This window comes from Coturnix japonica, chromosome 5, assembly GCF_001577835.2.
Source record: "Coturnix japonica isolate 7356 chromosome 5, Coturnix japonica 2.1, whole genome shotgun sequence".
Classification (NCBI taxonomy): Eukaryota; Metazoa; Chordata; class Aves; order Galliformes; family Phasianidae; genus Coturnix; species Coturnix japonica.
This window is the reverse complement of record NC_029520.1, coordinates 29,947,777-29,974,582: the sequence shown is the minus strand read 5'-3', so window position 1 is coordinate 29,974,582 and position 26,806 is coordinate 29,947,777. Positions and strand designations below refer to the sequence as shown.

The 26,806-nt window shown below is 35.8% G+C and overlaps 1 protein-coding gene across 8 annotated transcripts in view; it reads left to right on the top strand.

The window, feature by feature from the left end:
* Nucleotides 1-26,569, top strand: part of LOC107315026 (neuronal PAS domain-containing protein 3-like) — a 171,791-nt gene extending 145,222 nt beyond the window's left edge. For all 8 annotated transcript variants that reach the window (XR_001555746.2, XR_001555749.2, XR_001555745.2 and 5 more), the window contains 2 exons: nucleotides 25,250-25,494; nucleotides 25,607-26,569. Coding sequence is in view for 3 of the 8 variants with exons in the window: in XM_015864976.2 (XP_015720462.1) it covers nucleotides 25,250-25,494; nucleotides 25,607-25,686 (325 nt within the window). In the remaining 5 variants the exon portion in view is untranslated. The remainder of the gene's footprint in view (nucleotides 1-25,249; nucleotides 25,495-25,606) is intronic.
* The last annotated feature ends 237 nt before the right edge of the window (nucleotides 26,570-26,806 follow it).

The following is a 26,806-nucleotide window of genomic DNA, read 5'->3' as shown; positions in this document are numbered from 1 at the left end:
AGTTATAGACAAATAAACCTCTTACATATGCATATGTGTGTGAATGTAGGTACACATGCTTATTTTACTAACAGTATGTTGCCTAATAAAACTATACTTCTCAGCCTCTTGTCATAGGCTGTGATAGATGTGAGCATATCATTCATTGGTATACCCAGTCTAATTTCAAGCAAAAGGCATCAAACTGTGACAGCATGGATTTCAGTGTGTGCTATGTACCCTGATGTGCAAACACTTGACTGACTGTTTCTGCAGCTTACTGCAGGCCCAGTGCTACACAGCACGACCACCATCCAGACATGGTTTATTTTGCTCTGCCTGTGTTCACGTTTGCACCTCTGCTTTCTGTGGAGACAAAACCCTGGTGTGTTATTTGGAAGACAGTGATTTGTTATGACTTTCTGTGTACATGGAAAATGGTCTTTTTTTAATGGTTTCCCAAAATGAAGAAACTGCATAAAACTCTACTATGAACTCTGATACGTTTTCTGTGCAGACTCTAATGTTGGTTAAAGCACAGAAACCATGTAGATTAATTGAATATGGGTCAAAGAACTGTATCCAAAGAGTCTACCTGTGCTCCTTCTGTCATTTCTGATGCCTGAAAAGCTGTTGCCTCCACATGTTCTGCTTCAGATGCCAATGAATGCTCCAGGGAGAAGGATATATTTTGCACCTATGCATATCAAGAATAATCAATCAGTTTCCCCCTCCCCTGCCCAAATAAAAGTGTCTGGAAGATGCTTACCTTTAGCACAACAGTTCTTTTGTGTTAACTATTTTCTGATGGTCCCTGCTTTGAAAAATAATAATGGCATCACAAAGGTTGAACAATACCCTGTATTTTTCACAGTTCTATGACAATGGAAATAGGGTATGGTATAATTCAGTAAAATTAGATTTTCTGTAAGAATCCATTTCACTGAAATAGAAAGACTTTTGATACTGAACTTCTTATTTATAAAGAGGAAAAAAAAAAAAAGAAAAATAGAAAAATGCCTGATTGCACTACAAATGTTGGGAATAGTAAAGAATTTGTGTGATTCTTCATAGAAACAGTGAAATGTACTATCTAGATCCAAATGTTTGAACTTCAGCAGTTCGCATGCAGATTAGGTAACTGCTTGCCTAACTGCCAGCTGTGAATTCAACTGCTGGTTCACTAGCCTAAAATGTGGATTTGCAGGTGAATAGAAATACGCATTTTAGTAATGGTGGCTACTGCACGAAATTGAGATTTTTGACTTATCTTTTAAGTCATAACACTAAGTTTATTGCACATTTTCTATTTTCGTGTTTCACCAAGTAATTTTTCAAAATGTATGCTTTGAAGTTCTGTAGAAACAGGTGATTTTAGAAACATCTAAAGCTCCCTCTAAGTCTTCGATTTTTCAGATAATAAATTTTTTCTTATGTATATCTTATTATACTTTGAATTAGTGTTTGATAGTGCTTTGTGACCACTGCTATTGATTTGGGACCATTTTACTAAATCAGCTTTTTGCGTTTGAAAGAAAAGGTATTACATTGAAATGAAATAGCAGAAGGAGAGTAGTATCAGATGCTTGTCTGGAGACACTTTAAGAAACCAAATATTTTCTGGTGCATCCCCTACTGGAATAAGTGTGTTTGCTGAAGTCATGGGGGAAAAAAACATCACATTGACCCTTGCAAATATTACTAAGGCAGCAAAACAGGAAAGTAAATGGAATAGTAACAGAAAAGATATCTAATAATTTATTCCATTTAGGGAGTAAATGTAATTATTTTTTCCCCCTTTTGCCTATGTAGGCTTTGCTGTGATTATGGAGGGAGTGAGAGCAGGGTGTCCTAGTGAAGATGTAGTAATATAACTATTTTAATTATTAAAGCATATACAAGCTTAAAGTTCTCAGACTGGGGGAGGCTGTTTTTCAAAAATCACTGATATGAGGGTAGCTATAAAATAACTCAAAAAGCATCTGTAAAATATGGTCTGAGCTATGTTAGAATTCAGCTTGAACTGAGTGTGAAAGCTGTCTTTTTTTTTTTTAAGCCTGTTCTTATTTTTTTTTCTTTCAAGTAAATTGAGCTGTAAAAACTGCATATTCTTTCATTTTCATCTTGTAGTTTTCTACATATTTTGTTGCTCTTCTTTTGTCATTTTGTGTTCTTTCCAGTTAAGTAACAATTTCAGTACAATGTATTTTGAATATTCTGTATGTTCTCAGTTTTTCATGAAATAAGCTTATACATTGTGGCACATAAGACAAAAGCAGAAAAGACAAGAATGCAGCTGTTTATTACTAGCTGATGAATTAAATAACTTTTTTGGACCATCTGCAAAGCTTACTCATATGGCCTCTGCTTTTTGCTGTCATAAAATGTAGCTTTTTAAATAGTGTCGAATTGGAGCTCTTAAATTATCACTACTAATCACGTATTGTGAAAGAATGGAAAATATACTATTCACAGAATCATCAACTATTGCTTGATTTCATAGTTACTGTATTTGCCTTTTGTGACAGTGGCATATTGGCACATGTATTATCTCTTGCCTTATCTGCTCTTAAAGTGCCAGTGATTAGGGAAGGGAATAACCTTAATGCAAGGTTAGGAGGTAAGAAGGATTAATCTTAAATAGGTTCACAAGGTATTCATATCTCCCTCTACAGTAGACTTGTATCAGAGAACCCTTTCCAGGGTGAGAGAGAGCATTTAGAAGCAATAGCAAATTGGAAAATTGGAGTATATCTGGCTTTTTGTTCTCAATGTTACTATGCTCTACCTCAGAAACAAAGTATACGGAGATATGTTTAAATGTTGTGCATATGTAGAATAGCAATAAAGGGACAGAAACATCTGTCAGACTGTGTAGTAGTCTGGTGGCAAAGGTCAGTCTTGTAACAGGACTGCGGGAGAGTCAGTCCTTTGGTAAAAACGTGTAAGAGGAAAGGACATGCAGGTGTTTTGTTTGTTTGTTTTTTATTTATTTATTTTTTTTTTTAGGGAGTTTTACTTCTGTCTTCACTGCCACTGTCTATCAGTGCACTTGTGCACTGCAGTCCTTCAATCAGCATAGACTTGGTTGGAACAACCTCTGAAGGTCACCTGGTCCAATTCCTTGTTCAGAGAAGGGCCAGTTTCACAGGTTGCTTAGTTTTGTTTCATCAGATTTTCAGTATCTTCAATTGTTGAGGCTCTGTAGCTTCTTTGAGGAACTTGTAATAATGTTTGTCTACTTGATGGAGGGAAAAGATTTTTCTGATATTTTGTTGGAATTTCTTGCCTACTCTGTCCTTTGTGAAGTCTGACTTCATCTTTATAATGTCCTGTCAACAGCTGTAGGCAGCAGTGAGATCTCTCCTTAGTTTTATCTTCCTGAGGTGGAATAAACCCAGTTCTTTCAGTCTCTCTTTTATGTCATGTGTCCCTTTATTTATCTTGGATGTCTGTGTGCTTATTCAGTTTGTATCTTGCTGGTTTGGCTAGAAAGGCTCTTGGGGAAACTCTTGAAGATGTTTCTCAAGTCAAGGTAAACAATGTCACAGCCCCTTTCCCATCTTTTCCTAAAAGGCATTACTTGTCCTTGCTAATCCACACTTGCTGTTCCAATTACCAAACACTTCATACACTTAGAAGTGGCTTTTGAAAGGATTTACTCCATTGGCTTATCCTCCAAATCTATGAAGAAGAAAGCATCATCTACTTCCTTGTCTTGGACAGGTGGTTTGTAGAAAAGCCTACTGTGGCTTCACCCAAGCTGATTTGTCCTCTGATCTGTACTTGTAAGCACTCAGGTGACTTGATTCCATAATGTCTGGTCTGTGCTGTCAGAGATGCTTGAGCCAAAAGGCAAATACGCACTGTCACTATCTGAAGCCTAGGTGACCATTTCAGATCAGAAAAGGACAGAAGTGCAATACCACCCCAAATGTGAGCTTCATAGGAACCCAAAATAGGAGAGAGCAGAACCTAGTCTGTGTATCATCAGTGTGTGCAGGATTCCTTAAAAACATAGACATTGCCTTTGAACAGAGTATTTCACTAAACATTTCCCCCAGCCTGAAGACTGCAAGTCAAAGCAGAGCTTGAAGAACAGGGGGAGACGTATGCGAGGAGGATAGGATTCATTACAGAGAGCTGGAAACGGCCAAGAGAGTTAGCCTGTGCTCATGGAAAGTCGCTTTGACCAAATAATGAGCATTTGTAATGAGGAATACATCTTGCACAAAATGCTTTTGTTTGGAGGCAAAAGGAGTAAAAGGTACTGAAAGGAGGATAGTGATGAGTATTACTTGTCCGCTGAGTGAACTTATGTCTCCTGGGGGCTAGGCAACTCAGTGATTTGTAGAAAGGGATTCTCCTGTTACATAAGGGCAGCTATACATACAGTAGAGACATTTGCTAATATTTAGATGTCTAACTGAGAGGTGGAGGGAGTTTTATATATATATATATATATATATATATATAAAATTAGGAAACCTAATAATAGGGGTGAATTATGCCTTTTTTTTTTTTTTTTTCCTAAGAAGCTGTTCTGAGGGTTATGGGGTTTCCTTGATTGTACCTTCAGTATCTGGGCTGAGGTGAATAAAAAAATTATGCTTTTATTTGTCACTGAATGAGATGCACAAACAAAAAGGAACAAAGACATTACAAAGACTGGATGAGTCTGATATGGTTCTCTGGTTAGCTTAATGTCAGTCAGATACAATCCAAAACAGGGAAAGAGAGGTAAAATGTAGAAGGGGTGGGGGGGGGAAGTACAGAAGAAAAGGGGATCAGAACAATCTCTGTATTTAGGATATTAATTTATAGGTTTTCTTGCAAACTAAGCTTTTCAAATATTCTTAATTGTGGAACGTCGTGCTTTAAAAACAAAATCTGCTTGCATTTGTGGATATGCTTCACTCAGAGGCATGCACATGTAGAAGAAATTGAGTATTGCGGGGAACCAGATGTTGTGAAAACCCCCAGCTGCATTTTTGGCATCTAATGTCTACAGTCACCTGATATAAGCCAGAGAAGAGAACACAGTGCTTGCCTCTGGAAGTGGGACAGACTCTGCACAGGGAAGTTGAGACTGAACTTTCATCACTTATGGTTGTTATACTTAAGTTACATGGAGATGGATTATCACTTAACATTGACATCGCCAAAAGCAGTTTGTTTGAAGTTAGTGGAGTTACTAAGCTGTGAAAAGAGGCATAAGAGATAGTAACTATAATATTTGGCACTGAATATATAATATTATTGTATATTAAAGTGAACTTCATGTTCTAACACACACGCACAAAAAATAAAGTACTTGAATGCATGGATTTAAATAGTACTTTTATTAACTTAGTTCTGCAAGCAGGTCAGTGAGTCACAGAATATGATAAAAAGCTGGTTTTATCATTGGGAACTCTGGCTTAAAGATATGTAAACAGTTAGCAAGGCCAGGCAGATCAGTTATGTTGCCAACTGGAAACAGCCTCGTATGAAAATGTTATTTCAGGTAACATCTAGATTTTTTTAGACAGGATTTGGCATTAGTCAAACTTTAGTTTAAATCAAAGACTGTGTTTTATTTTTCAATGAAGAGAAGAAAAGCATTCAAGTGAAGAAAATGTTAGACTAGCATGTTAGAAATAAAGCTTTCAAAACAGCAAACTGTTTCTAAACCTGAAAAGCAAACATAATTAAGTGAATTTTGATGCATTTCTTATAACACCCTAAGAAGGGAAACAAATCAAGTGAATCGAGACCCTGAGGAACCTGGCTTAGATCTCTTCTAAGTTTCTATTAGAATGCAATTCAGGAAGTTGGCTAGCATTTTATTTGCCATGGTTATCACTGGCACTCTGTGTTATTTATTTCTATCAGCTACTGAATAGAGATATAGAAACATATGTTCTCAATTATATTGAAATCTATTTATTTATTTTTTTAATACAGTTGAGTTTCAGCAAAGTCCAAAACAAACCACTGCCTCAACACAGCCTTAGGTTACTGATGGAGCTAAGTGAGAATTTCAGATTTTGATTGACTGTATTTATTAACGTTTAGCACTTTTCATACTTCCAAGCAAGCATTTCTAAAGGAATGGTAATTCTGGCCTGAATCCAAGTGGGCAGTTACATTCTGGCAACTCTTATTGTTCTGACAGCTTCAGCTGAGTATGTCAACTTGCTCCTATCCTCGCCTTTCCTTTATGAATATGTTAATCTGGCAGTGTGTAGAGATGTGCCCTTGTTTAATCAGTGCCACCCTTGCCTATATGGGTGTCTGTACATCTGTCTGATAAACTATATCAAGGAATTCTAGAGGGAATAGTTTTAAGCTGCGCCAAGGGAGATTCAGGCTGAACATATTACTTCTTGGAAAGGGTAGTCAGGCATTGGAATGCACTGCCCAGGGAGGTGGTGGAGTCACCGACCACGGGAGTGTTCAAGAAACGTTTGGATGTTATGTTGATGAATATGATTTAGCTGTGAAGTATTGGTAATGGTTGGACTAGATGATCTTCTAGGTCTTTTCCAACCTTGGTAATTCTGTGATTCTGTGAATCTGTAAACTGACCCATTAAAAATCACTTACTCTTAACCTTACCAATTGCTAAGGCAGGGGATGGTGTGGAGGTGGGAATTCAGTATCAATGTTGACAGAGAGGTGATTTCTTTCAGTTGTATTGTTAGCTTTTGCCAGTTTAATGTGTTTGTGTAGCTAGAATCTTGTTATTTATTTCTGTTCACAGCTCCCAAATATAACATATTTGCAGTAATACATGAAATATACCTGTATTCACTGGTGTCCAGCTGTTTCAAGTGAAGGGCTAAATGTATTTCAGTGAAGTCAAGGGGATGCGGTCTGTGCTTTGATTTAAATTCCTACATCTGTTCCATTTGCTTTGTTCCATTCTTTTTGCTTTTGTTCTTTTTCAGGGGAACAATAAACAAACAAAAAAAACCCCACAAAATCCATACATATCTTCTCTACTAGTATTGTATAGAGAATCACAAACTGCTGTGCTCCCTGTTATGTTCCTGAGTACCCTTGAGTGAGTCTAAACTGGGTGGGAGCTCACCACATGCTAACAATTTCCAGCTGATCTATGATGATGTGGGTGCCAGGCCTAACCTCTTTTTTGACATTAACTCTGCAACAGGAAATAAGAATATACTCTCTTTCTCCACTTTCCTTTAATTTTCCTTGGATGCTTTATCTGTTTAGGGGAGGAGAACATCCTTGAAGAAATGCTCCCTAAGACAAAGTCAGATTTCTTTAGGGTTTACTGAGAGAAGCTAAATACAAGTGATTAACTGTATCATGATATAGCATGATTTATTGTGATATGAGGTCAGTCAGAAAACTGATAAGCTGTCTTAACAAAGAAAGGGAAGCAGCGTTTTGGAACATTCCCAGCTCATGGGAGCATTGCTTCAGCAGCTGTGGGAAAAGCAGTGGGAGGCAGCATCTCATAGCAATGAGGTTGATTCGAGTACTTCAGTTTTCGAAAGTATCTTCTATTCATCAACAAGCATATGCTTTTTTTTTTTCTTTTTCTTTTTTTTTTCTTTTCTTTTTTTTTTTTTTTTTAAATATGTTTTCAGGACTTAAGTTTAGATACATCAGAGTTCAATGTAACCCAACCCATAGACTGACAGACTGGACTTGTCTGTGTGGACCTGAATCATAGCTTCTGATTTCTGCAAGAAATCTCTGTAAAATGTCATTTAAATGAATCAATTGCTTTCAGTCAAATAAAGTGTACAGGTATGGGATCTGTGAGGGTTTGAAAATGTATCGCATACTTGAAATTTGAGAACACTTTTTGGAGTAGGCTAATATTGTGTGGATGTTAAGTAAGTGTATTGGCCTCAATTACACTAGGAAATCAATGGTAGGACTTGCATTATAAACTCAGACTACTGACAGCCTCTGATATTGGTAGTGTTTACACAGCTTAAATGTATACATGGTTAATGTGGCTGTAGAAGAATCTTCTACAATGTATAATACAAATTATTGTAGAAAGAAGAAAGTATACTACTAGCTTATGTTTTATACTCACAGCCTGATATCTGCTTAAACAAGCACCACATTCTGATATTACAAGATTGAGTGCAGATCCAAGGGCAAAATTTGGCTCTAAAGAACTGAATAGAAATTATTCTTAGAAAGGCTTCAATTATCTCCATAGTAAAACTACTAGAATCCTCATTTTCGTCACTAGAGACACTTGATGAGGGTAGCAGATGGCCACACAAAGCATCCATGCTATTTTATTTGAGATTTTAATGTAAACTGAACTCATAAAATATTTTAAATAAGACTTTTAAAGTTGACACATGAATTCATTTTTAACGGCTGTGGGTCTAAAGAAATCTTGAAGTAACCTGAAAACCTCTACTTTGATTTAACTTGCTGGTTATTTTCATTCAGTCACTACTTTTTCTGTTCAGTTTTCCTCTAAATGATTAGTCTTCTTGCATATCAGCCTAATGCCTTCATTTATGCTGGCCGCTAATAAAAGAGTCTAAGGCTTTTTATTTTAGGAGGTATTTCATAGAGAAACTAGACAGTAAAAAAAATTTATTGACCAAAATTCTAGCATTGATGGCTGAATGCTTGGGATGCTGGAGGCAATTATGAGAATCCTGATCTCTGATTCCTCTAGAAGAGATGGTCAGAAACAGGAGGATTGATACGTATGAGCTATCTTCAGTAACCTCACCACAAGTTGTATGAACACAGTAGCCAAGATTCCATTTTGTCATGTCTGTAGGATCTGTCAGTGGGCTAGTGGCTTGGGTATTACTATTTACACCCTATTAAGGATAAGTTGTAAGCTCTGTTGCTTGAAGAAGTCCTCAAGTGTCTGAAAGGCTTTACGCATCACACAGATGCATTAACTCCCCATTGTGGGGAACACTTTGCCTGCTTTTTCCCTCTTGCTCTTAAGAGCATGATTTTTTCCCATCATGTTTTTGATGAAGACATTCCTAAGAATGCAAATAATAGTTATCTATGTAGAAATCACAGTAACTAGTGCTTTCAATAGTCATGATTTAATTATAAAGACTATATATCTTAATTCCTGACCATAGATGAAAGGATGTGAGTTATGCTATACCCAGTATACAAAGAAGTTTAGAAAAGATAGCAGGCTTGAAAGCTCTAGTGTAAAAAGAGTACTCTTAGTAGGCAAATTCTCTCAGCAAAACAGAGCGTCTCATTAAGGTTAATTCAACATAAATTTATTAAAGTCAAATTTAGTGTGTTTTAATCTTTCTGGGGTTTTGTTCTCCATTTGCTTTTTCCCAGACCATTTTCTTATTGTTTGTCCCCATACATTTGTTGGGGAGAGATGGGGGGGGCCAACATAATTCTGTAACGGTTTGATTGGAATATTAGTACATGATTCCCACTTGACAGCGAAAGGTTGGAGATTTAATTTGTTCAGCTGCTGTGAGCTTGCTGAAACAACTGTGTACCAAAAGAAGGATTCCACAAATTTTTCTCATTTTGTTTTTCAAATATTTACTCTTATGAAATCACTTAACACAAAGAGTTCATGTTGTCTTTAGAAATCAGTGGAGTGAGTTGGGCAGGCACATCTGGTGAATGGGAATTAGACTTATTTATATTTTTTTCCACTCTTAATTTTTCAGTGGTAGTAGATACAAGGACTAGCATTTAATAAAATCAAAAATCTTGTTGTATTTGAATTGAAAACATATTCTTCTGGCTCTGATATTTTTTCATATCACAATATTACGGTTCCTTTTTCTTTTCTTTTCTTTCTCTTTTCTTCTTTTCTTTTTCTTTTCTTTTTTTTTTCTTTTTCTTTTCCTTTTCTTTCTTTCTTTTCTTTCTTTTCTTTTCTTTTTCTTTTCTTTTCTTTTCTTTTCTTTTCTTTTCTTTTCTTTTCTTTTCTTTTCTTTTCTTTTCTTTTCTTTTCTTTTCTTTTCTTTTCTTTTCTTTTTTATTTTTTTTAGTAATGATGACAACTTTAGCTGACGCTGGATTATATATTTATATCAGAGATCAGACTGCAAATTCATTCTTTTCCAGAGAGGCAGAAAGATCATGTAAAACTGGTGACCACATGTTGACAGGCTACATGATTTAACAAAACCAGAGGCAATCATTTCAAAGAAAAATGTTTTATTTTCTGCCAGCAGAGTATAATGGAGAGAAATTGGCTGGTATTATTTTTAAAAATTGCTCAAATCACTGTAGTTAGTATAAAATTGTCTCTGGAACTATTTCCTGTAAGTTAACCAGACATATGATTGTATCCTTTCTATTTTGAATACTGAAGCTCACATTTCATCTGTCTTGTGCAGAGCCTGTCGCATATAATAGCTCTTTGTGATCATTCCTTCTTTTCCTCATTCTTTTCTATTGCTACACCCCGACCTGCAAACCTATAATACAATTGGTAGTTTTAGAGACGCTCAGTACTATTGCTAGCAATCGAACAGTCATTGCATCTCTTCCCCCATTTGATGAGTATGTAGATCTATCATCAGGTAAGTTTCAGGATTAATACACACTGTTCATGGGTATATTGGACTGACTTCCTCTTAACTCTAAAGTATTTTTTTGTTTTTCTGTCTCAGCTCTGTGTAAGGTGGCATTTTCAAACATAACTTCCAGGGCTTCATTTCTCTAGAAGCAGGATTACTGCAACATTATGTGATTTTGAAAGTGCTATCTTAATTGTTCCTTGTGATTTTAAGACTTTTGTGAATAATGGCTTTTGGGAGCTCTCAAAAGTTTCATTAAAACTATGACCATAGGAATATGTAATGGAACAGACTCACTTAGTATGTGTGTCTGTTGGTTTGGTGAGGACTTGAAATGGAGAACATGAAAAGCACTACTATCAGTATCTCTGAGGCCTGAATATACTGTTCAGGTTGAAGTATAACGATAGTCTGGCTAAGACAAATCTGAAAGCTTTTGAGGAATAATCATATTCTGCCCAATTTCCCATCTGTGACAAATTGTGCTGTGTGCCCTCAGTGATTCATGCAAAAAAAAAGACAATTGTCTTTATTCTTATGTTTATAACATATTTTTATTTATTTATTTATTATTATGCAAGGTTGATGGAGCGATTCTGAATAGGTGACAGTCTGATTGATCTAAGTGGTCTGGGCTAGGAAACATGGAAGTCTTTTCCTCTCTGAGGAATTCCAGTCCATTCAGTAGCAAAAAATACGTATGTCATGCTGAGGGAAATGAAAACTTTTACAGTCTGTCTCATCTTATTTTGGAGTTCTGTCATTTTAGCCCCATCAAAAATTCTGTGGTGTGAAAGAAACCTTTGCCTGGGTTTATCTGCAGCAAGTGATCACTTTATTTCAACTCAGAAATAAAATGAAGAATGAGAAACAGAGAAACAGTCCAAATGAGACTGAGATAATTCTAGATGCCTTATAGAAAACAAGATGTTGTTTTCTGAAGTTAATGAACTAATGTGTTTTTTCATTTTTTTTATTTTTTTTTACTACTATGGTACTTACCAGATCTGTTTCCTTTTCTGAAACAAATGCCATCAGTGGCCAAGTTTTCTAATGAGTAGCACAGTGTTGTAGCTCAGTGTGTTGCTGTTTCAGATTCCCACTAAAATAATCTTTAAATATGTGAATTGAAATATTGAATTTTGAAAATGATGTTACCTGCTGATGATTGCTACGGTGACTATCATTTTTTAACTTGATTTTATGTTGAAGACAGAGATTACTAGATTGTTGAGTGGAAAACACACAATGATTGAGTTTGTTTAGTCAGTCAAATGTCTTGTCAAGGGGAAGGTTAAAGGGTGATGTGATCATGGCTGATAGATACACACACAGGAAGAAGGTAGCAGATATTTGTAGTTTCTTTTGTTTAATAGACAAAGGAATAGCAGGACTCAGTGACTGAAAGCTGAAGTCAGCAAAGTTGTAACTGGAAATAAAACAGAGTGCTAATGGTGAGGCTTATTTAAACATTGCAGCTGATTAGCAACAGAGAAGGTTTATGTCTTGGAATTTCCAGGTTAGGACTGATATTTTTTTTATCAAGAAACTTCTTAATTCAAGCACAAGTTGTGGCAAAAAAATGCCATAATTACAAGGTGACAGGATACAGCCTGCCTCATGACAAGGATGGTTAATAATCATATTATTCCTCTCTACTATTGACCTCTGAGTCTTTGAAGGGAGCTGCTTTACCTGCTGAGTATATTAGAGTGCACTCAAGGCTAGGAGCTTTTAATCGAGTTCTACTTTACTGCTAGAACTCGCTTTCTTTTGTGGTTTGTTGCTCCTCACTTCATTAGCAGGCTGGCCATTTTTGAGGAAGTTCTTCTGTAAGTAGCTTTGCTCCTTGGTGTAGCCTGGGAGGCTGTTATGCAGGATTTCAGAACACTGGAAACTGTGATGTCTTTTAGGATTATAACTGATGATGTGTGCCTTTTACAGGTTTTGGCTTTTTTTTTTTTTTTTTTTTAAATCATTAAATCGTGTAGCGTGAGAATTGCTCTGGCTAATTAAACTGTTTTCTCCATTATCTCCTTTGGCTATGCCATCTCTGAATACTTACCTTCTTAGGTCTGCTATGAATACACCAAAACTGAAATACATAGGCACATACAGCCAGTACAACAGCTACTGCTGTATGAGTTAGTTCGTGGTTTGGGCTAAATATATAACCTCTGGCAACTTCTTGGCACATCAGGAAGCACATGAACTCAGTATGTATGTGGTCAGTAACAATATATACAAGTGGAATAAGCAGGATGTTCCTCCTTCTGCATTCAGTGTAAATTTAATTTCTATCCCATTATATCAAAAGGCTGAAAATGTAGCAATATCCTATCTTATCCATATGACTTGTCTTGGTGTTGTGCACCTAAATTCCCCACTGTCATATAATTTAAAAAAAAAAAAAAAACAACAACAAAAACAAGGCTTGATGAATTTCTATCTATCTGCATATATTTTGGTGGTGAGCTAAGAACTCATACTAAAAAGTGTCAACTTAAAAACTGTTAAAGATGACTCAGACCGAAGGTGGAAAGATTTTCCATCAACTTGCACAGCGCTGTAATACTATACTACCCTGAACCATGATGATGCAGGTAGCATGTTTATTTTATAAAATATTAAATATAAAGTTGATTGCTTTAGGGACTAAGCACTTTAACCCTTATATAGGCTTTCTTCTATTTATACATATATTATGAATGAAGGTGGAATAGAAGAAAGAGAACATGGATTATCAGAGTATTTTTTTAGGTTTACTATTTCTGATGTTTCATACTACCTGAAAATTTTGAGGGCTTGAGCATTTAGTGTGAATCTGTGAGCTCCACCAATCTCTTTAACTGTTTTTTACCACTAATGAAAAAATGGAAGTTTATTATTAGAGTTGAGGAGAGACTTGAGGAGTACTGTACACTGCAGCATTGCTTCTTGAGGCCTTTTTTTTCCTACTAATCTGTAAATTATAATGCCAGCTGTGTGCTAGTTGAAACACAAGCATTTCCATATGATTGCCTTGACATTCTATTTAAGTTTTAGAGAATTATTTCCTCTTGCTAATTTCATTGTAAGATACTGCTGTGTTTGGCATGTCTTTTATATTCCATAGGAAATAAAGAGATATAAGTACAGAATATTTCCCTCAAGAAGGAAGTAGGATATGGGAAGCTAGCCTAGGAAAATACATGTTAATGCAGATTTATGGGAAAAATATATGTGTGTGTGTATGTATATATACATACACACACACACACACACATATATATATATATTTTTCCCCCCTGAAGTCAAGATTTCATTCTATATCCAAACCTATACAGGTGCCTATTTCTGTCTCTTAAAACTTTACCTTGCTCTAACGCTACTAATGATATCTCACCCTTCAGTTTAGACTTGAAATGACAGGTGAGTGTCCAAAAAGCTGAGAGACACCTGGCTCCAACCTCCTCCAACTTATGGCTTTCAGGAATATTTACAGGATGGTTATAGAGCTTCCAGCTGTCCCAGAGGGGCAAGCAAAAGGTGAACATTTTCCTTTCAAGAGAACTCCATATAGACTGTAGACTATACAGGAATATACAGGAAGTAACATAAGTTATTTCATTGGTTTTGTGTGAAAGAGACATCTACTTGTGAAAGCTCTGCTGCCTTGCGCTCTGCTGAAATTAATTCACTCTTAACTGCTCAAGGTTCATGCCAGAAGTGTGAAAGTGAAAGGGCTTGCTGCTCACTTATTCTGTTTTGAAGTGACGGTTCTACAGCTAATGCACCTTGAGGAGTGGAGCTCATGCTGCTCAGAAAATGAGCTTCTGAAGAATTGCACAGGCACCAGGGTCTTCCTAATATTGCAAAGTATTGCATGTACTCAGCTTTGAGTACACATGGGTGCATCTGCGCAGAAGCTCAGAGCGGTTGTTGCATTTTTTGTAAATTTCCTGAAGGGATGTTTTAGCTAGGTAGTTTTGAGTACCAGGTTAAAAAGTGAAACAAAAAATGTAGAGGACTCACAGATAACTTTGGCCATGTAGATCACCCTTGTGTCTATTGTGTTTGAGCTACAGTGTTGTCGGTTTTAAGACTGATCAGTAATGCGTCTATAAATGTAGTAACTTCTCTGGATTGGAGTGCCAATGTATCCTTTTCCCTCCAAAGATTCTTCATGGAAGTTCTTGTTAATACTTTCAATGGTAGGGTTTGTAACTACAACTTTGTGTATCTTCAGCATAAGCACAATGTTCAGATGGCAAAGAGGGAATTATGAGATAATGAGGATGATAATTATAAGAGTGGGTAGGGAAATAAAGCATATTATTTTCTTCTGAATAGATCGTGATATTATAGTAATTGAGAATACACCACACTGAAATTATTTATGTGACAGCAGTGAAAGAAAAAGGTTTGTATTCTTGCCTTTTTTTCTCCTGGCTCTGGGGAACAAACTCGGAGTGAATAGTTACAGAGTGCACAGCCAACTCTAACAAAATCCCTGTTTAGGTCATCTGTAAAGAGCAAACATGGGATGTCTGAATGCAACATTGTGCTCTTAGGCCTCTCCATATTAGAAAAATTTCATGATATAGAAAAACTGCCTAGTGGAGATGTAGCTTGTGCCAAATAACAGCACTGTGCCAGATGTTTATGTGAGAGATACCAAAGGTAAAATAATAGTAGAATCATATAATTATTGGAGTTGGAAAGGACCCTTAAAGGTCATCTACTACAACTCCCATGCAATTAACAGGGACATCTACAGGTAGATCATGCTGCCCAGAGGCTCATTCAGTCTAATGTTTTGGAAAATATTGTCCACAGTTGATATGAGCATTCCAGGAAAAAAGAATGCAATAGTTTTAACATAGGTGAGAAAAATAACAAATGTTTACTCATTATTTAAAATGTTACTTTCAGAACCAGGATCAAAGCCTTCTAATCCAGAGTGCTTCTAAAAGATCATACTAAGGGATTAAAACCAAACATTTGGATTCTGTTTATTCATTTCATAGGGTGATTTATTCATATAGTAACTTCTACTTACTGCAGTTTGCTAAGCTCATATTTAAATTGCAGTATGCTATATAAAGTTCAGTATTGGATATGAGAGTGCATCTGTGCTAAATATATCTAGATTTGCAATTTTACTTTTGTACTACCTTTTCTATTAGCAGTTCCAGGTGCTATGCAACCTTGTCTCTTTTGTCCTATTGCTTTCCCCACATCCCATAGTAGTTGCTGTTTTTCATATAATTGTGAGGTTGCCAGCAGTCAGGCCTACATTCATAATCCTGGTGAGAGTGTACCTGTGATCTTTCTTTGGTTACCCATTGAAATGCTATAATAAAATTGCACTTTTCATCTTGATGCTGAATAAATTACTTCTTTGCATATTTGGTAATATATTCTCCTGTCAAATAACTCTTGTTGTTTTTAATTGGAATTGCTTATACTTATTGAGGGCGGAATACTTTTCATCCTGTTTTGAATGAAAATCTGTAATCTTGAATTTGTTTCTGAACTTCAGTCATGAGGAGAGCAGTGCAGGAAATTGCTGCTGTTCCACCAAATTAGCTTCTCAGATATCCTTTTAATTGGAGACCATAACTCAGATTCTTAGTATTTTAGGAAGCTGAACAATACAAATTGAAATACAGATATTTCCAGTAAGGGCTCAGTTCAAAGGCAGCTTTTACACACAGATGAGTCTTCTAACAGATAGCATGTCATATGATAATGAGACCATGTTTTCTTCAGCAATTTCACGTTTCCTAACTGCACTGCTGTGAAGTAAGTGGAGTATTTATCTACTTCTCTTAAACAGACAAATCTCTGCTAGAAACTACTGTGCCCACTACGGACATAACATATGTATACAAAAAGAAATCTGTGCTCTCAATCAGAAGCACAGCACTTCCAAATGCTGTATATGTATATATATTACACTTGTTCAGAACATTCATTTCCGCCAAAGTATACTCTGCTTTTTTTTTTTTTTTTTTTTAGTGTAAAGACTTCAATTTCTGTTTAAGAACAAGCAAACTATAGTACTTTGACAGCCGTTCACACTTAATTTCTTTGCATTAAACCAACAGCATTCTTTTCCACAAACATCTATTGTTAGGACAATGCTCTCAGACGGAATTTATGAGAAATGGAATTATGTTACCAAGGAGATAGCATTTACTATAATGAAGAGTAGATCCTAGAAAATGGCCCCTTTTACAGCAGCTCAGAACAGAGCCACAAAAGCAATTGATTGGTCTTGGCATTTAGTCTTATATCAGCTGTGTCATCCATAGCTTCAGGAGTGAGAACACTAATCTGAAGTGACATTTCTGTTCTGGCGGGCTTTTCTGCCCTGATGAAAGCAATTACTTCATTCCTAACTGATAATTTGCAGGAGTTTCAACCACTTTAATTGATAATTTTTTGTTCTGAGAAGTTCAATTGTGAAGTGATTAGCTGGTTTGGTAAATAGAAATTTAAGGTGTGAAATGTACAAGTTGCTCCAAGGTAAAGTGCTATTTATTGGGCACTGCAAAATTGCTTGATAAAACTGCAGTTTCTCTGTTCTCATGATGCTGGCAATTGCTTAGTTCAACATAAGGAGAAAAAAAAAAATTAGATCAAAGTATTGTGGTTGTCGAGTTTGAGTTTTAACCTGTTTGTCACAGCTCACTTAATTGTTGTTATATCGAAGTGTACATTAGTTTTAGAAGATTTTGTAGGATGGTTAGTTTGTCATCCTTAAAATGCTGCCAGATTCCACCAATTGCATTCTAATGACTTGCTCTGGAAGTAAATCTTGAAACTTAAATGTAATGAATATGCTTGCTGAAGATAAAACATTCAATTTAGTGACTAGTTCAAACATACACAAATACAAAAATAAAATAAAAATAAAAGCAATTTACATATTGAAAATAAAAGTAACCTGCCTTAGAAATCATAATGCCTCCAATACAACCCGAAGTCTTACTTGATAGTTTAAAAAGATGGGGTTAATGTAGGTATTATTTTTAATAAGTTGTGTATTATTCTTAGAGTGATTGTTCAAAACATGTTTGGAAATATATATATATATATATATATATATATATTAATATCGACAAGGAAAGGGGGCTTTTTAATAGAAACTAGTTCTGTGATATTTTCCTATATATTGAAAAAATAATGGTCATTTCATGTGTTAAATGAGAAATATAAAGCAAAAAATGAAGGTCAAACTGATTTAGCACATCAAACAGACTTTGTCAGCCAAGCTTAATATATCCTGAGTTTGTGGAACAAATGAAATTTTGCTGCTGTGTTACACTTTGCTTCCAAACAACCATTACAACTGGTTTTATATATTGTGTGAGCATCAGACCATCAAACAGTGCATCTTTACTGACGTGCTGCTGCAGTGATGATCTACAGCAGCAATCTGCCATTTATATAAGGGCAAAATGTGCATCTATATTTAGTTGTGAAATTGGCCTATTATACTCTTGATGTTTACAGAGGCTAACATAAATTAATGGTGACAGCTATGAGCAGTGCATTAGTTAAGCAGCAGAATTTTTACCTTGAACTTGAAGGTTCCAGCTTTAACTTCCAGTGTGTGCTATACAGCTTTCTTCATACATAAAAGTCTCCTGTAATCATTAATTTTTCTTGGAAAGCATTAAATGACTCCTATTTGTGGATTATGCCATTTATATTTAATGACATATAATGGTTTTGTTTACATTTTTGGCAAATGTTTTGCCCTGTAAGAATCATGATGTTTATGATATGTACAAAAATGAATGCCCCCAAAACTGTTTGTTCATGCAGAGGGTCTTATTTCACTGACTTTGAATTAAGTCAGATGCCAGATATCCCTTGTCTGTTGAAAAGAGCAGTTTGAGAAAGCAGCATGACTCACTAGATTATATACTGCACTTTCACCTGAAAGTCTCGCCATGCAGCTCGTGTCAGAGCAAGTACAGCTACTGTAGTCACTATAGATTCCAGTTAACTATGACCACAGATCTGACAAGTATGCAGGTGTTCAAAGGTTCAGGAGTTAAAATGCTGAAGCCTTTGATGAATTTTTGATGGATGAATTTTTAATACAGGTCGACCTTTTTCCTTTGAGGCTGCATGCTAGATTAATTGATAAATAGTGAGACTGAGCAATGTTCAGATCTCCTAAGCAAACAAGTGGAAAAATCCATAAAAATCTGCCTGTCTGACTTCTTAGATGTACTTTAAAAAACAGAAAGAAGAAGGTAAAATTTAATGTGGCTTTGATTCTCCTCCTTTCCTCTTTTTTGGAGGTTTTGCCCTCACAACAGTACTCTTCTCTTTTAAACACTGTAACTGCTTTTTATAAGTCTTGAAGTTCTTGTACTCTGAGTTCAGAAAAAAAAAAAAACCAACAAAACTGTGAGAAAGGGAAGTCTATGAATAGGACAGTAGGGAGGAAAAAAAAAAAAGAAAAGCAAAGAAAGGGAGAAAAAATCAAGATAAAAAAGAAGTTGTTTCAGAAGAATAAAATCCAAAATGATAGCAAAAATTGTGTAGAAGTTAGAGGGAAATATATTAACATTCTCAGTATCATTTTTTGAGATTTAATAGAGTTAATATGATGAATTTGATGAAGATTATTTCTTCTCTTAATTCTTGTTCACATTAGCTTTTTTCATTCTTTTGTACTCATTTGTAGCTGTTATACTGAAATGTTGTCATTTTGATATCAATGATATTCCATTTATTGAACTTCTAATTCTGTGTCATTATCCTACCATATCAGTGAAATTAAAACAGAGTGGGGGTGGTTGTTGATGGTGGTTTTTTTGTTGTCAGACTTCTATGTTGCTGTTACTATAAATGGGGTCAACTGCCATCATTGTTTTCAGTGGTCAGCTTGAAACCCAAGAAAAGGCATTTACTGAGAATGTGGCCAAGTGAAGGAACAGTTGCAAAAGATCATTTCCGTAATAGATCAGAATGTATAAGCATTAGTCAATGCTTATACTTGGCTACTATGGGTAGCAAGTATCCTTTATAGAGAAAAGTTATAACTTGAAAGAAAAAGAGAGAAATCTTTTAAAATTATTTTTCTTTGTTAAAATGTCCAAAGTATGTTCATAATATGCCATGTCATTTATGCAGAGAAAAGAACAGTAAGGATGTTTTTAGTATACTTCATAGAATTACACAAATTCATACCTTTGGACTCCAGATTTTATTTCCTTATGTTAAGTTGCAGATAAAGTCGAGCAAGTATTCATTCTTTGATTTTTTTTATTTTGGAAAACATTGTGCACAGAAGGACACACAGCTGAAAGTCCAGTGGGATATGAAGATGGAACTGGTTCAGTTGGCTCCAGTCCCTCTTTTCCTTTTTTTTTTTTTTTAACAGTCATATTCTGCAATCTAATGTTGCACATCCTTTCTATAGATCTAATTTCTTTCCTGTGAAATGGATATAACAGGACTCTGAAAAGGTCTTTGAAGAGTTAGAGAATGTTTGTTGAGGACCTTTTGATCCTTTGTTTAAAAAAAACCGAACACTATATTAATATAAAAATACACTCACATGCAAATATTGCTTCATTTTCTATAAAGCTTGTTATAAACATTATTGGATATTGTTAAGTATTATTGTTGTACAGTTTCTGGTGGTTTTTTTGTTTTTTTTTTTTTTGTGGTTTTTTTTTTTTTTTCTGCTACTAATCCATATTGTTGTTAGAGGCTTAAGAAATTCACTAGTGGTTGATAACAGCTGAATTAGGGTATTGTATTGTTTAGTACTACAGGAAGTGCTCCATTCCAGTATAATGTTGCAGCTGTAGTAAAGCTTCTACTGAAATCAAGGAGGATTTTGGTAGAACTCCAGAAACACAAAAGAACTCTGACAATACTTGCTTATCCGTTGTGCCATACCTTCCTGCTTGTAACTTATTAAAAATGAGCAAAAGCTGTGATGGAACACTACTGGCATGCTGTCCATTGGCTTTAACAATTCTAGCTGGATCTCAGTAGCCTGTCTGTCTATCAAAGCTTGTTTTATGGCTTTTGCCCCTGCTGCAATCTCTATTTATGACCAGTGCAGTGGAAGCACTGTAGAACTTCATTGCTCCTGGTAAATGGGCTGAACTGGGAAGAGACCAATATCCCCAAGGAACCTCAGTTGTCTGTGTTGCACTTAAAGGACTAGAGTCATAGAATTGCAAAGATTGACTTCCAAGATCATCCTGATGTCCATCTACCACCAATATTTTACAACCAAACCATGCCCCTTAGTACAACATCCAAACATTTCTTGAACATCTCCAGAGTGTGCAGAATGGTGATTCAGCCACCTCCCTGCAAACCACGTTCCAGCGCCTGACTGCCTATTCAGAGAAACTGTTTGTAACATCCAGCCTGAACCTCCCCTTGCGCAATGAGACACCATTCCCTCTAGTCCTATTGCTAGTTGGATGGGAGAAGAAGACACCCATCCCTCCACAAACTCTTTTCAGGCAGTTGTAGAGAGTAATAAGGCCACCCTGAGCCTCCTCTTCTCCAGACTAAACAATCCCAGCTCCCTCAGCCCCTCCTCATAAGATGTGTGCTCCAGATTCCTCACCAGCTTCAATGTCCTTGGGGCCTTAATGTTTTTCTTATAGTTGGGGTGCCCAAAACTGAACACAGTACTTGAGGTGCAGCCTCACCAGAGCTGAGTACAGAGGGGGGTGGTCACACCCCAGTTACCTATGTTGGGCTTAAAGAAAGAGTATGGAGGAATTGTAAATGAAAGCTCCCCTTCTAAAACTGGGTGAGCCTGCTATGTGTCTGCTTCCAAGCTGTGTTCTGAAACTGTAGATAAAAATACTTATTTGTAACCACAGCCATTCCCCCTTTTTCATTCAAAATACAAACTCACGACATTAAATTATTTCACCGATTTTTACCATCCAAACTAAGATACACAGGCGAGGTATTGATATGTTAAAAAAAATCCTTACTAATGTAGGTCAGCGCATCTGTTGATGTGCTGTAACATGTTTGATTGCCATTATATCCTGCAAAAATTAGGAGCTGTTCTTGTTCCATCTTTAAACTGACAGCTGATGATCTGTCAGACATGTGGAGATTGGGGGTTGCACATAGATATGAATGCATTTATATGCTTATGAATATAAAATATATAAAATGATGTGGAATAAAATATGAAGCAGGTTAAGCTCAGAATGACCACAAGCACAATGAAATCACAAGTGAGTTATGAGTACCAATAAAACTTTTATGCAATAGCATATTATCATGTCTTCTGCATCTGCTGTGTCTTCAATAGAAAATTTACTTTTGAAGTGTTGTGTACACCGTTTTAAAATTATACGATGCTATTTATCGTACCCTTCCAACTGTAAAAGCAGACCTGCTTTATATCAGTCTGTCTGAAAAGGTCCTAGAAGGAAAAATGATATAAATTTTAGAAACTTCCTATCTAAAGTAGCATTAGTTTTCCAGTCATTAAAGAATCTGTTTATATGCTATTGCATCTCAGAATTATCAAGAGCTAGCAGCTGGAAACCTCTTTGTCTTCTTTAGTGGACTCTGTATGAAAATTGCTTTAGAAGTATGGCATGAATGAAGTAGGGGAATGAATGAAGTTTTACCATTGTATCACAACATCATTCTTTGATACTGAACAGGGATGCACTCTCATCCAATTATCTGAGCTCTTTCCCCTTCTCCGCAGGCAGCAAGGAGGAAGCAATCTTTATGTCCCTTGGGTATATTTCACACTTCGTTATTTCCTTGTTGGTAGCATAGATAGCGTATGTAGATTTGCTTGTCTGTTGGGAGACCTCATCTAAGAACTAATCCTCGTGTAAGACATGTACAGTATTTGGTTTCTAGGTGCTTTCTGAATGTGGAATCTATGTAGTAAACATGGGTACAGTTTCTCACGCTTTAATTCTTTTCATTAGTAGGAATTTCTAAGTGTTTGCAGACTGGTTTTCCAGCAAGTTCATTTGTTACCAAGAACTACCTCTAATGTTAATGTCATATGACAAGGGCCCAAGATGTGGTGTCAGCACCGCTGCTTTCTGCTGTGAGCTTCACACCTCTTATAACACACTATTAGGATTGTCAGTGCCAGCACTTTCCTCTGTTAAGAGCATCTGATGATGAAGCTGATGTTGCCTATTAGGATCACAAGTGCCAGAGATGTTCAGGGCATATCTAATGAATTCCTGCATTCTGCTGAGGAAATTGCTGTTCCTAAATTAAGGACCCATTGTAACAGTGTAACTTTGTCCAGTACTACTACCACAGTGTCCAATTTGTCTACTGGTAGAACTGTGTGGTAGAAAAATTGAGATTTATATGCACTTTTTGCCAGACATCATTTCTAAATTTAGCAAAATGCACTGATGCTAAGTTACGTATGCCTAGATTTTGACTAACTCTGTTAGTATTTTCAAAAAGAGCAGTATACGGTATTACTGGGAGGAAAGCCATGTTGCTGTTAGTACCATTTCTATAGAGTTGCTTTCATACATTTATTAACTTCCCATCACTTGTATTCTGGGAGTATTTTTTTTATTATTATTTATTTTATTTTTTTTTATTCTAGAAGTTTAAATACACTTAGACGGCTCTGAAAGCCACCTGTTTACTTAACACAGGTAGCACTGCTTTTTAGCTTGCCTGACTGCTATTGCAAAACTTAACAGTCCAGTAATGTATTGTATAAGCTTATGGTGCATGCAATACGTTATTCAGTTTCAGCAATCTTCTGAATGTTGTTGTGCAGGATTTGTAAACTGTGCTTTCAGTTTTAGGTGTTGCTAAAGAATATTCTATCACTTTTTAATTCTTAACACTTTTCAATTTCAGAAGTCTATTTGTCACTTAGAATATAGCTTGTAAATTTTAATCTAGCTGTGAGCAGTTCATATACAGCTCATAAAGAGAAGTAGGTTTTTTAGTATGGAATTCAATAGAACATTGTATCTTTACTAATGGCTAAATAGTTGGCATTTCTCACTGATGTTCTGATCATTCACCACCTGTACTCCTTAGCTGTCTTTTAAAATATAATTGCTAGTTGTATATAACCGTATAGAGAATATAAGTTTTTGATCATCCTCAGGGCAGGGGGTGATCAGTCCTTTCAAATTTGAGGAGTATCTTAGGCAGAGATAGCCACAAAAAGTGTACACGGGTAAGAATATTAAAACAAGATAATCTCTTCTGTAGTTTACATCACCCCCAAGTTAGAAAGATAGGTGAATAGGGATCTCAGAGTCATAGTAGTAAATTTACTTCATAAGCTGTGGTCATTCTGTAGGCTATTCAGTAATGAAATCTAAGGTTTCAGTAAGAGTTGGGAAAGCTTGAAAGAAGTATTTGCTGTTTCATTACACACTAGTTGGATTCAAATTGGTTTCTTTTACCAATGGGTATTTAATGGAACTTTGACCATAATTTTATGCAAGTAAGAAGCAGACAAACAAAACAAAGTAAAAATGCATCCTTTTTGAGGATCTAGAAATGACTGGTAGGCACAAACATCAGCACCAACTTCCATTTAAGTGTAAATGGAATAATATGGAATAAAATAATGGAATAAGGTGTACAGTTGAGACTTGTGTCCTAAGCTGGAAACTTTATTTTGCCTCCAAAGTATTTCTTATTGTTTGTACATTGATTCCTAATCTTCAGAGAAGTTTACTGTGCATTTCTTCATCTGCTTGAAACCACATAACAAAAAGTGTGAATCCCTTTTCTCACGCAGAGAAAGTATATCAGAGATTACCAAAGAAAAAAGGAAACTTAAACTTGAGTTTTCTTTGACTTTCAGGAAAAAATCAGGGAAAGACAACAGCCTTGATGACCCAGTGTCTTCTCAGTGTGTGTTCAGCAGTTATACACAAATTAAATAGCACGGGAGTAAAATCTGAGTTAATTTTAGGCCTTGCATATGGGTGGTAGCAAGTAATACATTAGTAAACCTGGAGTAAATGAATGTCCTTGCATATCCAATTGATTTGCATAAAGCAGAAGGTTTTGTCTAATCCAAAAAGCTGCCTAGGATTCTGTCATGTGTGATGTTGAATTAAAATCGGAAAAATGAAGTGCGTAACTCCATTATCTGCCTTCTTGAATCTCTCTGACAGTGGTTACTGTTTCCACAGCAAGGCCAGCTGAACAAGTCACAAAGATTAACTTCCTGAAATCTCAGTAGGTTTGTGTTATTACACCAGACTTTAAACTTCTGTGGCTCAGAAGCTACTTTACAGCCTGTCTGCTCACATTGGCTGCTGCCACAGCAACCCCTGTCAGAGATAGCACATACTTCAGATATCTGCATCTAAACTCCTTTCCCATGAGTCAGAATTTGGTACAAATTTGGATAACAATGAGTTTTCAGTGGGTCAGGAGAAGCAATGGCATCTGTGTAGATAAAGCCGATAATCTTAGGAATCCTTTCTTCTGGCTGGCAGCAAAAAAAGAAAGGATGGGCTAATTAGAGAGTGGATGAAATTAGTTAGGAGCAGTTATGTAACATGTCTACAACTAAAAATAACACACTATCATTAGTTTTAATTATTCAAAGATTAGAGCACAGCTAAATGTATCCTTGTAGTATGTACATCCATTCACAGATTTTTAAAATGTCGTAATATACATAGAAAATCAACAGTGAAAAAGCAAATTTGCTACATGTGACAGAACACTAATATTGATGAATGTCCTACTTTGTTTATTTTCTTCAGTTTACAAGCTTTGAGGAAGGAAAAGTCCCGAGATGCCGCTCGCTCTCGTCGGGGAAAGGAGAATTTTGAATTCTATGAGTTGGCAAAGTTGTTGCCACTGCCTGCAGCCATTACCAGCCAGCTTGACAAGGCATCCATCATTCGACTTACAATTAGCTATCTGAAAATGAGGGACTTTGCTAATCAAGGCGATCCTCCATGGAACTTGAGAATGGAAGGACCTCCACCAAATACATCAGTAAAAGGTATGGCCTAAATACATTGTATTGTATCAACTATGGCAGCCTTTAGTAACCTCTAAATTGAAATTTTTACCATCATCCTTTCTTCTTTCCCTGCATATCAAATCCTTTAAAGGGATACAAATGTGGAAATCTGAGGTCTGCATGAGAAAGACACCATGTGAAGGTGAAATAAACCTCTTTTATTTATTTTAATTTAACAACAGACCTACTGATATAAATAATACAACAGTAAGCCTTTTGGGTAACGTACATTTAACAGTTCATAGTTATTTAGCAATGATTGTGTTGTTTTTCTTATTTTAATATTTTATCAATGGGTGTATTTGAGAGGAACTTGGTGTTATTTCTTGTAAGGACTCAGTCACACAATTTCCATCATTAAAGCTTAAAGACAGAATTGTGTCTTCAAGCTTGTGAACATAACATCAAAAATTTTAAATCTTTAGGTTAGAGACCATGATTTTATTCATTATTTTGCAATGCGTATATAATTCATTTTGACTTTTGAGCCTGTAGGCTTAACACTTCAGCTAATATAGCCTCTTTTCTATACTGAATACCTTCATCTTTAAACAAGTAGCTGGGTGGTAAAACTAATGTTTTGGTCATGAATCTCCATACAAGTCTGGTATTAGAGGAATCAGAACTTTGATTTTAGAGGTTATATGTGTATTGTTCCTAGCTAAAGTTTCCGATGACTTGTATAAACTGGATATTTTTGTGTTATTTTTTCCTACACTATTTATGTAGAAGAGTGAGATCTTGCTGTTTGATAAGTATTATAAACTAGTGGTTTATTAAACCACTACTGCCCACAAGGGGTAGTAACCCCTTCAAGTGAAAGGAGTTTTTAGTTGCTCTTTCATTTAAAGTAAGAAAGGTTGCTTAAGCAAAGTTATAATTTTCAGTGGATGGAGATAGACATGGAGAGCAGCAACCAAAAGACTTCTGGGTTGATGATGATCTTCTGGATCTTGATGATTTATTAGCTGGATGTATTTGGGTCACTTTGTATATTTCATTTATATTATTTGCCATGCCATGTATTATTTTAATGAAGAAAAAAAAAAAAAAAGGATAATAACCACATCATCAGAGCATGAGTATAACATGGTTCATCAGGCTTCTTATATAATATGCAAATGCTCACCATTTTTTCAGGATGAGAGTGTTCTCTCTGGTAATTAAGCAATGTTTCAAGATGGATATAAAGTGAACTTACTCTAGGATCTGTGATCTATCTGTTGAAATACATAATAACTCCCAGTATTCCTGTAGCTAAGCTTCTACTAGATGTCCTGTTTTGTAGAAA